Source organism: Sciurus carolinensis, chromosome 3 (genome assembly GCF_902686445.1).
Source record: "Sciurus carolinensis chromosome 3, mSciCar1.2, whole genome shotgun sequence".
Taxonomy (NCBI): Eukaryota; Metazoa; Chordata; class Mammalia; order Rodentia; family Sciuridae; genus Sciurus; species Sciurus carolinensis.
In genome coordinates, this window is record NC_062215.1 from 33676412 (window position 1) to 33690513 (window position 14102).

General features: G+C 35.1%; 1 protein-coding gene across 3 annotated transcripts in view; it reads right to left on the minus strand.

Annotated features, from left to right (window-relative positions):
* Positions 1-14102, minus strand: part of Ska2 (spindle and kinetochore associated complex subunit 2) — a 30276-nt gene that overhangs the window by 1813 nt on the left and 14361 nt on the right. For all 3 annotated transcript variants that reach the window (XM_047545231.1, XM_047545233.1, XM_047545234.1), the window contains exons 2-3: positions 6581-6667; positions 1409-1585 (exon numbers count right to left, since the gene is read on the minus strand). In XM_047545231.1, coding sequence (XP_047401187.1) covers positions 1409-1585; positions 6581-6667 — 264 coding nt within the window. The remainder of the gene's footprint in view (positions 1-1408; positions 1586-6580; positions 6668-14102) is intronic.

Consider the following 14102-nt stretch of genomic DNA (forward strand, 5'->3'; position numbering starts at 1 on the left):
TACAGATTTACTGAGAACTAACAAGTCTTTCCAGAATATCATTTACTACCATTGAAATAGAAGAGGGAAATTCTGTCTCAGCACTGAAAAATTAACTTTAAAAAGAATTCTGGACCAAATTTATTGGGTTATTAACCTGTGAGAATTTCGCTGGCTACTAGCCCATAATTCAAATATCTTAAGCCATAATTTAGTGCAAAGCTGGCAGATTAATACAACGCAGGGAGCCCTTTTTTGTTCTCATGCCCACAGCATATAGTGCTATTTTCTGCCAGGGCCAAACACAGTATAATATACTATTTTAAGAAGCCATTACCAGTTAGCACCTGAGATAAAAATTTATTGGACATCCTTCATCCAGATAATTTAGTTCTACACTTTGATTTCTTCAACATATAGCCTATCTCTTCTTTCTAAAGTCCCAATATTCCTTGATAGTAAATAAAAATGCTGCCAAATCCTTCAACTGTCTTAGTGCCTAGGATAGCAGATCATATCCTTTTTCCTATTCCAACTTATTTAAAGAGTTTTACACATCAGTGATACAGACTCCCAATTCCAAGGATTCCTACACTAAATGAGATGGGGATAGAGAACAGAATGAGAAAATGAAAGGGGGAATGGAAGTTAGGTCCACCCATGCCTGACAACTCAATTAAAGGAAAGCAGAATTAAAAAAAAAAAAAAAAAAGGAGGGCTGGGACTTTTCAGTGGCTGAACACTTGTCTAGCATGGCTTTGAGACCCCGTAGCGGGAGGAAAAATGTTACTCATATAGATGTTTTCCAGACTTCTCAGTCTTATTACTTTTCATAAGAACCAGCAGAGTGGGTACATCTAATAACTATTAGTAAGTTCTCTTTCACCATGATTAAGTAATACAAGACAGCATACTTCTTCGTTAACCACGTCAAATTCACATGCCTGATTTTAAAATAAAAGGACATGTGAACAAGTATACTTCATACCTCAGGGTATCAAGAAAATCTCTCCAGGTGCAGTGGCACATGCCTGCAATCTCAGAGGCTTGGGAGGCTAAGGCAGGAGGATCACAAGTTCAAGGCCAGCCTCAGCAATCTGGTAAGGCCCTTAGCAACTTAGCAAGGCTAAGCAACTCAGTGAGACCCTGATTCAAAATTTTAAAAAGGTAGATCGGTGGTAAACTGTCCCAGGGGCTGGGGATGTAGTTCAGTAGTAGAACACTTGTCTACCACTTGCAATACCCTGAATTTGGTCCAGCACTAAGAAAGAAAAGAAAGAAGAAAAATAAATAAACAAAAAATCCCATTTCTATCAACAATTCAAACTAACTGCTAAATTTTAAAATACAAGTTACTCAGCGTTTATCTTTTAAAACAACATTCAGAACTAAAACTATACAAATCCAACTGGTCAACTGAAAACATTACCTCCAGGTCTGTTTGCTTTTGTAGTTCTTGTATCATGGTCATAGTCTTATTCAAAGTAGCATAAATGTGGCTCTTAGTCTCTTTCTGCTCAACAGCAACTGGTTTAAAACGTGCATATAAAGTTTGATAGCGAGATTTTATCGCAGACAAATCCTTTAAGACTGTAACTGGATTTTTCTACATTAGGAAAAAAATTAATGTATATTAAATCATAGGATGGAAAAAGTAAGGTTCTTTTTTGAGAATTAAAGCATACAACACATTCTACCAACCATTACATTAAACACTGTTCATATTTATGCAACCATGTAACGGAGGACGGGAAAAAAGTAGTATAAGACCTAGATCCTTGGGGCTGGGATTGTGGCTCCAGTGGTATAGCACTTGCCTAGCATACCTGAGGCACTGGGTTCCATCCTCAGTATCACATACAAAACCAAATAAAATAAAGTTTAAAAAAAGATAAAAAATTATTTTAAATAAAAAAGACCTAGATCCTACTCTCAAGGAAATTATAGCCTAAGTACAGAATTTGTGTGTGCAAATGTAAATATATAATATATAAAGTAATACATAACAATACTGTATGATACATATAAAATAATGTGTATATATACCAACATTAAGCAGCAAAGAAGGTCACTTTAGATATATACTATTTGATGCTTAGTTCACATTCATTATTTACACAATATTTCTAATATGATTATAATGGTGTTCAAAAGAAGACTAAAGGCACTATTTGGATTTGTTCATTAAAGAATATTACTTGATGCACACCTGTAATTCCAGCTACTCAGGAGGCTAAGACTTGATCACAAGTCAAGGCTAGCCTGAGCAACTTCAGGAGAGTCTATCTCAAAATAAAATGTCAAAAAAAGGTTGGGGTTGGGCATGGTGGTTCACCCCTATATCTCCAGCTACTCAGGAGACTGAGGCAGGAGGATTACAAGTTTAAGGCCAGTCAGGGCTTGAGTGACTTAGACCCTATCAAAATAAAAAAGGGCTTTTAAATTTTAAAATCCAGGTAGAGCACACCTGTGTTCAATTCCCAGTACCTAAAAAATTAATAATAACAATAAGATAACTTGAAACCACTTATAAAATTCTTAAACACTATCATAAGGCTAAGTATGAATATCAATTTATTTTATATACATAAAAATACAAAATTCATGCAAATTCAATCAACCATATTTATAAACTATGTTGGTTCTTCAAACTGATTTTGCAATATAAATAGCTATTGTTCATAATAAGACATCAACTAGTTTCTCTTGCCATTTGGTACTATAATTATTTTCAATCCCTAATGGTTCTGACCTATTGTAAACCTCTACTCCCTCTAATACCCATCCTTTCCTATGTGGCACATGACTTCAACAATTGCCTTGCTATAAAGATAGAAAAGGTTCAGTAGAAACCCTATTTTCCTGGCTTTTCATTCTAAAATGAAAACATTTGTGGACATTCTCAGCTTTATTCAGCCCTAACACTACCATTACCACTACTGTATCCCCCCCCTATCATTCAGAACCTTAAATTTTTCTGTATTTCAATAAATTTTTAAATATTTCCCTTTAAACAGACATAAAAATATATAGTTGTATCTTCCCTACTTGCAGGGAACAGGGATTAATCCTTTGTCTTGCTTCCACTTTCTGTTAAAAACTAGTTTATTTTTCTTACTCCATTCACCACCAAGCTTTAGAACCTATAATAATATACTTTCTCTGTTTAATATTAGCTGTGTGAGGTGAGACAAGCTTATAATCCCAGTGACTCAGGAGACTGAGGCAGAAGAATTACAAGTTCAAGGCCATCCTTAGTAAATTAGTGAGACCCTGTATGAAAATAAAAAATAAAATGGACTGGGGATGTCATTCAGTGGTAAAGCATCCATGAGTTCAATCCCCAGTACCAAAATAAATACAAATAAAATAATCAAAAAATCAAGCTTGCAGCAGAGGATGTAACTTGGTCATATGTAACTCAGTCATAGAACATATGCTCAGCATGCACCAGATCATAGGTTTAGTCTCTAGCACCAAAAAAAAGTCAAGTTTAGTATATAATATATAATTTTCCAGTCCTATTCTCTTCCCTTAATTCGTTTCTGGCCTATATTCTTAAAATAAACTCTTGGGGCCCAGCATGATGGCACACACCTCCTCAGTACTACAGGGTTTAATCCCTATTACCGAAAACTGTAATTTAAAAAAAAATTCTTGCTGGTCACAATGGCGCACACCTGTAATCTCAGTGGTTAGGGTGGCTGAGGCAGGAGGATCGAAAGTTCAAAGCCAGCCTCAGCAACTTAGCAAGGCCTTGAGAAACTAAGCAAGACCCTATTTCTAAATAAAATACAAAGAAGGGCTGGGGATGTGGCTCAGTGGATAAGCAACCTTGGGTTCAATCCCCAGTACTAAAAAAAAAAAAAGAAAGGGCCCCATCCAGTGACAGAGTGACAGTATAATTAATGAAGAAATCTATACAATAATCATAAAATCTTACAGCATAGATAAAATATTCCAAATGTTCTAAGAGATGGGTGAGGGGACAAGGTGGACACAGGCATGAAGAAGAAAGCACACACAAAGTATCAGGAAAAAGAATGACATCTATTTCTCAACAGCAACACTGCAAGCTAGAAAACCACAAACCAATGTTATTAAAATTAAGAGAAAATAATCATCCTGAGTGCAGTTACATATGCCTGTAATCCCAGCTCCCTGGGAAGCTGAGGCAGGAGGATTCCAAGTTCAAGTATAGCCTGGGCCACTTAGATAGACCCTGTCTCAAAATAAAAGAAAAAATATCAAGTAGCTGCATGATACAGCACCTCATCTGGGTTCAATTCTCAATACTGCAATTAAAAAAAAAAACTCCAATCTAGAATTCTATATTCAACCAAACCACTCATCAAGAAAGGAGGCTGAATTAGTCATAGGCTCATAGAAAAAAATGAAGCAAGTTATGAAAAAAGGATAAGCAGCAGCCAGGCATGGTTGTCCACACCTATAATCTCAGCTACTTGGGAGGCTGAGGTTGGAGGATGACAAATTAGAGGCCAGTCTGGGCAATTTAGTGCGACCCTATCTCAAAGTGAAAAATAAAAAGGGCTGGAGATGTTTGTAGCTCAGTGGCAGAGCACCTCTGTGTTTAAACCCCAGTATCACAAATGAATAAATAAACAAAAGGAAAAGCTGGCATAGTATTCAACAGGGTTTAGACAAAAGTAATATTTAGTCACAATATAAATATTGAATATTGACTTATCCACAAACTGTAAAGACTGAAATAAATATGGGTAGTATTTCATCTCTATCATCTATAGTAAGAATTATTAATAATAACAGCGCATGTAGAGCACTTCCTCTGGATCAAACAATTCTAAGCACACTGCATGTTAACTAATTTTATTCTCTCTCCACCTATGGAGTATGAATAATATCCCCATTTTATAGTACAGGGAGGTTAAATGGCTTGCCTAAGATCACAAGGCTAATAAGAAGCAGAGTTGGAATTTAAATTAGAATCATTTATATCCAGGAAATCAGTAGATATTTCAGATGCCAGGGGAAATGTAGTATAAACATACTACTTAGAAATACAAAAGAAATACTAGGGCTGGGGTATAGCTTAGTGGTAAAGCATGTGTTTAGCACATGTGACGCTGTCAGTTCAAGTCCCAGCACCAAAAAAATGAAAAGAAAAAAAAAAAAAAAAGACACTAGAAGACACTGAAATAAACTAGTGGCCTTTTTGAGAGTGGGAGAGTATGAAGCAATGAACTACTTTTTGAAATTATAAGTTTTATACTTGTGTGACTCTTCAAATGATATACATTTAATTTGATAGAAATAAAAGTTCAGAGTTGGGAAGAAAACAGAAATAAGTGAGAATAATCAATTGTGAGGCAACAGTGAATTATGTAAGTATTAATGACTAAAAAATAAAGCAACTCATAAGTAATATGTCCAGAAACCTATACATGTAACTCAGAAGAAATATCACAAACTTATACCTAGAGATGAAACAATGAGAGATGGAAGGTAGAGGAAAGCAGGAGCACTACATGAAAAGTTTACCACAACAGTACTGGAAAGACAATGACTTGGAAGAGTCCTTTAGTCAGTCAGATGGTACCACTGAACCACAATGATTGGTTGTTCTTCCGTCAGAAAGAAAAAGGAGAAAGGAAAAAGAGCTACTTTCACAGCTAGAAAATTCAAAGTAGATTCCCATAGAATTCTGAAATTCCATAAAGAGTAAAAACTAAACATTCATGAAATTCTTCCAATTTTGTATAAAAAGTTACTTTAGTTCATACTTCCACCCAATTAAAAAAAAACTTTTTCGATCCCCAGCACCGCAAAAAAAAAAAAAAAAAAAAAAAAAAAAAAAAAAAAAAACTTTTAATGTATGGAATTTTTTTAAAAACTGAAAAAATACGCTATTTCCTGTCTGTGAGCAGGTACTGAAAAGATATTAATGTTAACCAACAATGCCTGGAGATTATTTGCCTTTATCCCATGAGCATGTATACTTATAGCTATGATTTTAGGGAATAAAAATAGAGTTAGTCAGTTATTTAAGTATGGGCCTATAGACCCAAACTACTCATGTAGGATCATTTAAGCCCAAGAGTTCGAGACCAGCCTGGGCAACACAGTAAGAACCTCATCTAAAAACTAAATTTAAAAAATAAATAAAAATAATAAACAGCTAATATTTCTAAACAACTGAAACTTGGAATAGATATACATAATTTTATGTAAAAACCACTGTTCATAAAATATTAAATAGCAAACTTAATAGCATATCATATCTTCCTCAGAGAATATCAAAACTGCCAGGACTTCTTTCCTTACTGCCCTAGAGGTAACAATATTGTCTCTTGAAATTTCTGAGACTTCCATAACTGGCTTGTTTGTATCTCTGAATTCAATCATTCTTTTGTAAAAGTCAGAAAAAAATAAGAAAAGTAGCCACAAATTTCACTAATTATTGGTATAATCTATTATGCTGTGACCAAGTTTCCATCACAAATCTTTAAGACTCTATAAACTTAGTAACATAATTATTATAATCTATGACTATGAGAAACATTATCAGAAAATCTTTTTACAAAATATTCAGTTACTTAGGTTTAGTTTTTTCATAAATTACCTGGCCTGCTGAATTGGGATGATTTGTCTTGAGTTCGTATTCCAGTCTATACTGAATGTAATCCAGATCAGAGTCAGTTTTCTGGAACTAGAAATTAGCACAAAACATTATTTTATAACCCAAAAGACATATTAGTAAATACGATACTTTATTTTCTTTTCTCTTCACATTTTTTAATATTTTAATAATATGCAATAAACTCATTTTCAAACTATCAAGCTATAAAGATAGTTCAATGGTTAAGTGTTTGCCTATCATGCTCAAGGTCCTACGTTTGATCCCCACCAGCACCGTCCAAAAAAAAAAAAAAAAGGAAGAAAGTATGTAAATAAAAAATATATAGCCATGCTCAGTGGTGCACACTTGTAATCCCAGCAGCTCAGGAGGCTGAAGCAGGAGGATTACGAGTTCAAAGCCAGCCTCAGCAATGGCGAGGTGCTAAGCAACTCAGTGAGACCCTGTCTCTAAATTAAATACAAAATAGGGCTGGAGATGTGGCTCAGTGGTTGAGTATCCCTGGGTTTAGTCCCCATACCAAAGAAAAAAAGTATATAAAACATCCATTATCTAGCCAAGTTACAGTGGCACACACCTATAATTCCAGCAACTCCAGAGGTTGTCAGGAGAATCACAAGTTCGAGGCCAAACTCAGTAATTTAGTGATGCCCTGCCTTGTTTGTTTTGTTTTGTTTTCTTTTCTTTTCTTTTTTTGTACCAGGGATTGAACCCAGGGGTACTTAATCACTGAGTCACATCTGCAGAGCCCTTTTTTATTTTGTGTTTTGAGACAGGGTCTCACTAAATTGCTTAGAATCTTGCAAAGTTGCTGAGGCTGGCCTTAAACTTGAGTTTCTCCTGCCTTCACTTCCTATGCTGCTAGGACTACAGGCGTGCACCATTGCACCTGGCAAGGCCTTGCCTTAAAAAATAAAAAAGGGTTGAAGATGTAGCTCAGTGGTAAAGTGCCCCTGGGATCAATTCCCGGTAACTGCTCCCAAAATCCATTATTCATAATACCTGGCATCTATTAAAAATTTTTAAAAAGTGGCTTGGGAGGCTGAGGCAGAAGGATTGTAAGTTCAAGGCCAGCCTCAGCAACTTCACAAGGACCTACACAACTTAGCAAGACTCTGTCTCAAAATAAAATATAAAAGGCTGGGGATGTGGCTCAGTGGTTAAGTGCCACTGGGTTCAATCCCAGTACCAAAAAAAATTTTTTTTTAACTACCTAGGACTGGGTGTGTGTGCATGTGTTACCGAAGATTGAACACAGGGCTTCACACATAATAAGCAAGAGATATACCACTGAGCTACATCCACAGCCCTGCCAGAAATTTATTTTATTTTATTTTTCCATTACTGGGGATTGAAGTCACAGCCTCACAAATGCTAGACAAGTGCTCTACCACTAACCTACATTCTCAGTCCTTTGTTCTAAATTTTTATTATGATTGCCAGTCATGGTGGTGCACACCTGTAATTCCAACAACTAAGGAGGCTGAGGCATGATAGCAAGTTCAAAGTCAGCCTGAGCACTTTGCAAGGCCCTAAGCAATTTAGCATAAAACATAAAAAGGGCTCAGTGGTTAAGTGCCCCTGGGTTCAATCCCTGGTACAAAATAAAATAAAAATTTTATTATGAGATAGAGTCTCACAAAATTTACCCAGGCTGGCCTCGAATTTGGGATCCTAAACCTCCTTAGAAGGTTGATTACAGATGCCAACTGAGAATTTTGTTTCTAGCAAAATTAACCTTCAGATTTAAAGATGAAATAAAAACCTTCCATGATAAACAAAAGCTAAAAGAATTCAAAACTACAAAGCCTGCACTATAGAACATTCTCAGCAAAATATTCCATGAGGAGGAAATGAATAGAACAAGGAAAAACAGCAAAGGGAAGAACTACACTAAAGGAAAGGTCAATCAAAAGAGAAACTAAGCCAAGTTAAAATAAAAAATAAACCAAAATGACCTGAAATACAATAATAACCCAGAATGTTAATGGCCTAAACTCATCAATCAAAAGGCACAGACTGGCAGATTGGATTTTTTTAAAAAAAGACCCAACAATATGCTGTCTTCAAGAGACTCACTCCTAGGAAAAGACATCCACAGACTGAAGGTGAAAGGTTGGGAAAAAAACATCACTCAGATGGACTGCATAAACAAGCAGGGGTTTCCATCCTCATATCAGACAAAGTGGACTTCAAACCAAAGTTAGTCAGAAGGGATAAAGAAGGACATTTCATACTGCTTAAGGGAACTATACACCAAGACAAAACAATCATAAATATATATGCCCCAAACAATAGAGTATCTATGTACATCAAACAAACCCTTCTCAATCAAATAGACCACAACACAATAATACTAGGTGACTTTAACACACCTCTGTCACCACTGGATACATCTTCCAAACAAAACCTAAACAAAGAAACTATAGAATTAAATGATACAATCAATGATTTAGACTTAATAGATATAGAGTATTTCGTCCATCCTCAAGCAAATACATTTTTTTCTCAGCAGCACCTCAGAGACCTGACTCTAAAATAGACCATATGTTATGCCACAAAGCAACTCTCAGCATATACAAAAAAATAGAAATACTACCCTGCATTCTATCAGATCATAACAGAAGGAAACTAGATATCAATGATAAAATAAAATAGAAGTCAGTCCAACACCTGGAGACTAAATAGCATTCTACTGAATGATGAATGGATAAAAGAAGAAATCAAGGAGGAAAAAAAAAAATACTTACAAGTAAATGAGAAAACTGATACAACATATCAAAATCTCTAGGACACTATGAAGGCGGTGCTAAGAGGAAAGTTCACTGCATTGAGCTCATACATTAAAAGAATAAAGTCAACAAATAATGATATAACATTACATCTTAAAGCCCTAGAAAAAGAACAAATCAACACCAAAAGCATAAGACAGGAAATAATTAAAATCAGAGCTGAAATCAATGAAATTGAAACAACTGAAAAAATTGACAAAAAAAAAGTTGGTTCTTTGAAAACATAAAGTTGATAAACCCTTAGCCACACTAACAAAGATAAAGAGAGAGAAAACTAAAATTACTAAAACTCATGATGAAAAAGGAAATATCACAATGGATACTACTGAAATACTTAAGATAATTGGAAACAATTTTGAAAATTTATACTCAAATAAAATAGAAAAACTTGAATACATTGACATATTTCTAAATACATATGTGATCTACCCAAACTGATGCAGAAGGACATACACAATTTAAACAGATCAATTTTTCAAGCAAAGAAATAGAAGATGCCATCAAAAGTCTAAAAACCAAGAAAAGCCCAGGACCATATGGATTCTCAGTCGAGTTCTACAAGACCTTCAAAGCAGAATTAATACCAGTAGTCCTCAAATTATTCCATAAGTAGAAAAGAAGGAAATCCTTTCAAACTCATTTTATGAGGCTAGTATCATCCTTATACCAAAACCAGACAAAGACATATCAAGGAAAGAAAACTTCAGACCAATACCCCTCATGAACACAGATGCAAAAATTCTCAATGAAAAATATATTAAAAAGATGGTGCACCACAATCAAGTGGGGTTCATCCCCAGGATGCACGGTTGGTTCAACATACAGAAATCAATAAACATAACACATCACATCAATAGACTTAAAGACAAAAATCATAAGATTATCTCAATACATGCAGAGAAAGCTTTTGCAAAATACAGTACCTCTTCATGTTCAAAACACTAGAAAAACTAGGGTAGTAGGAACATTCCTCACATTGTAAAAGCTATCTATGCTAAGTCCATGGCCAACACCATTTTAAATGGAGAAAAACTGAAAGCATTCCCCCTAAAAACTGAAACAAGAAAGTGATGTCTTCTTTCACTACTTCTATTGAACATCATCCTTGAAACCCTAGCCAAAGCAATCTGACAGATGAAAGAAATTAAAGGGATACAAATAGGAAAGGAAGAACTCAAACTATCACTATTTGGCAATAATATGTTTCTATATTTAGAAGATCAAAAAAATTCCAACAGAAAACTTCTAGAACTCATAAATGAATTCAGCAAAGTAGAATATAAAATCAACACCCATGAATCAAGTGCATTTCTATACATAAGCAATGAATCCATTGCAAGAGAAATTAGGATAATTACCCCATTCACAATAGCCTCAACAAAAATAAATACTTGGCAATCAATCTAACAAAAGAGGTGAAAGACCTCTACAATGAAAACTACAGAGCACTAATGAAAGAAATTGAAGACCTTAGAAGATGAAAAAATCTCCTATGCTCTAAGGCAGAATTAAAATTGTCAAAATGGCCATACTACCAAAAATCTTATACAGATTCAATGCAATTCCTATTATAATCCCAATGGCATTTTTCATAGAAATAGAAAAATCAATCATGAAATTCATTTGGAAAAATAAGAGATCCAGAATAGCCAAGGCAATCCTTAGCAAGAAAAGTAAAGCAGGAAGCAGCACACTACCAGACCTTGAACTATACTACAGAGCAATAGTAACAAAAATGGCATGGTATTGGCACCAAAATAGACATGTAGGCCAATGGTACAAAATAAAACAGAAACAAATCCACATAAATATGGTTATCTCATACTAGACAAAGGTGCCAAAATATACATTGGAGGAAAGACAGCCTATTCAACAAATGGTGCAGGGAAAACTGGAAATCCATATGTAAAAAAAATGAAATTAAACCTCTCTCACCCTGTACAAAAATCAACTCAAAGTGGATCAAAGACTTAGGCACTAAAACAGACACCCTATACCTAACAGAAGAAAATGCAGGTCCAAATCTTCATCATGTCAGCTTAGGACCTGACTTCCTTAACAAGACTCCTAAAGTGCAAGAAGTAAAATTAAGAATCAATAAATGGGATGGATTCAAACTAAAAAGCTTCTTCTCAGCAAAGGAAACAATAATTTGAAGAGAGAGCCTACAGAATGGAATAAACCTTTACCACATGTACCTCAGACAGAGCACTAATCTCCAGGATATATAAAGAACTCAAGAAAACTAAACACCAAAAAACAAATAACCCAATCAATAAGTGGGTAAGGAACTGAATAGACACTTCACAGAATAAGAAATACAATTGATCAGCAAACATGAAAAAATGTTCATCATCTCTTGCAATTAGAGAAATGTAAATCAAACCTAAGATTTCATCTCACTGCAATCAGAATGGCAATTATCAAGAATACAAGCAGTAGTAAGTGTTAGTGAGGATGTGGGGGAAAAGGTACACTCATACATTGTTGGTGGAACTGTAAATTGGTGTAACCACTTTGAAAAGCAGTATGGAGATCCTGAGAAAACTTGGAAAGGAACCACCATTTGACTCAGTTATCCCATACCTCAGTTTATACCCAAAGGACTTAAAATCTGCATACTACAGTGAAGCAGACACATTAATGTTTATAGCAGCTCAAGTCATGTTAGGAAAACTTTGGAACCAACCTAGATGTCCTTCAACAGATGAATGGATAAAGAAAATGTGATATAAATATACAATGGAATATTACTCAGCCTTAAAGAAGAAAGAAACGATGGCATTTACAGGTAAATGGATGGAACTGGAGACTATCTTGCTAAGTGAAATAAGCCAATCCCAAAAAAACGAAGGTCGAAAGTTTTCTCTGATAAGAGGATGCTGATCCATAGTGAGTGGTGGGTAGGGAAGAATGAAGGAACATTCGATTGTAGAAAGGAAAGTTAGGGGAGTAAAGGGAGGCGTGGGGCAGGTGGGGATGGGAAGGACAGTGGTTTAAGACGGGTATTATTACCCTATATACATGTATGAAAAACAATTTTAATAAACAAAAGTTAAAAAAAATTCCCTCTGAGCTGGATGTGGTGTCACACACCTATAATCCCAACAGCTAGGGAGGCTGAGACAGGACTGAGAGTTCAAAGCCAACCTCAGTAAAAGCAAGATGCTAAGCAACTCAGTGAGACCCTGTCTCTAAATAAAATACAAAATAGGGCTGGGGATGTGAGTTCAATACCTGGTACCCCCAAACCCCGGCCACAAAAAAAAAAAAAAATCCCCTCTGAGCAAAACCTGGTAGTATGATTTGGAGTATGTGATAGAAGTTCTAGCCCTGGTATCCCTAGCCAGCAGTGTAGCCTTAAGTGGGTGTTCTTCTTTCTGGGTGTGTCTCTCTTATTATAGGAAAGAATTATTTCAGGTGGCTTTCAACACTATAATTCTATTATCTCCTTATAACTACAAATAAACATGTTTAACTTGTCAAAATGTTAAAACTTAGTAAAGATTAATGTTGCCCTCTTCCAATAAATTCTGACATTTAAACGTCAGATTTTAATCCTTACAGTGAACTCTCCTACTGTTTTCTTCCTAAACAAGGATGATTTTTCATTCAGTTTCATCTACACAGTTTCTGCAGCCTGCCTCATTGTTCTTCCCAAATACCAAAACCCTATAAGCAATATTGCACTACTCAGAGCTATTTACACAGCAGAGACAATATTGATAGGGTTCTAGGATCTGGTGATTAAGAAGAAACTTTTTGGTTACATGGTAGGAAATCTACTGACCAATTATGATGATCCCTAAAATACTACTAAACTTCACTCACAGCCCTCCCTCCTCATTAAGTAAGCCTCGTGGAAGACTTGTAAAACAGTGAGCTGTGTGTATTTAATAACTTTTAACTAATTAACTTTAGCTGCCTTTATTATTTTTAGGGGAATTACAATTTTAAAGTAAAACTAGTGATTGTGTTTAAGCCCAAGACATTTATATATCAGAAACAACCAGTTTTCCTCTAAATCAATAATAAAAATAAATGGAAAGGTTATATATTGACCCCAAGGGCAATAAAAAAAAAAAAAAAAAAAGTACAATTTAGCTGGAAAAATCTATGGAAATCATTGTCAAAGTACCCCAAGAATAACCAATTTTCTTTCTGTTGACTGGACATCTTTGGAAACAGACTGGGACCAGAAAAGATAGTCCATAAAATATGGAAAAGAAATAGTTTAAGAAATAATTGTTTTAGAAAATATGCTACATATTTTATAAGCACATAATACTGTTATCCTAGATTTTAATATGATCAGTTTAAGGCTTTAAGTAACTGACACATTGTATTACATACTACTCAACTATTTTCAACACAGAGAAAATATAATTGCAGTCCTCAGTTTAAAAATACTTGCCTTTACTGGGAGCAGTTGGCACATGCCTGTAACCCAGAAATTCAGGAAGCTAAGGCAGGAGGATCACAAATTCAAGTAACTTAGTGAGGCCCTAAGCAACTTAGCAAGACCCTGTCTCAAAATAAAAAATATAAAGGTGGTATAGCGTCCCTGGGTTCAATCCCCAGTAACAAAAAATAAAAATAAAAATACTTGCTTTTTTAAAACAAACCCATAGATTCCCATTGTCACAGTAGTGCTCCCCTACAAAGGGATCAGTGCTCTTAAAGTTCAAGACATCCTTTTGTGAGAGACCTTGTCT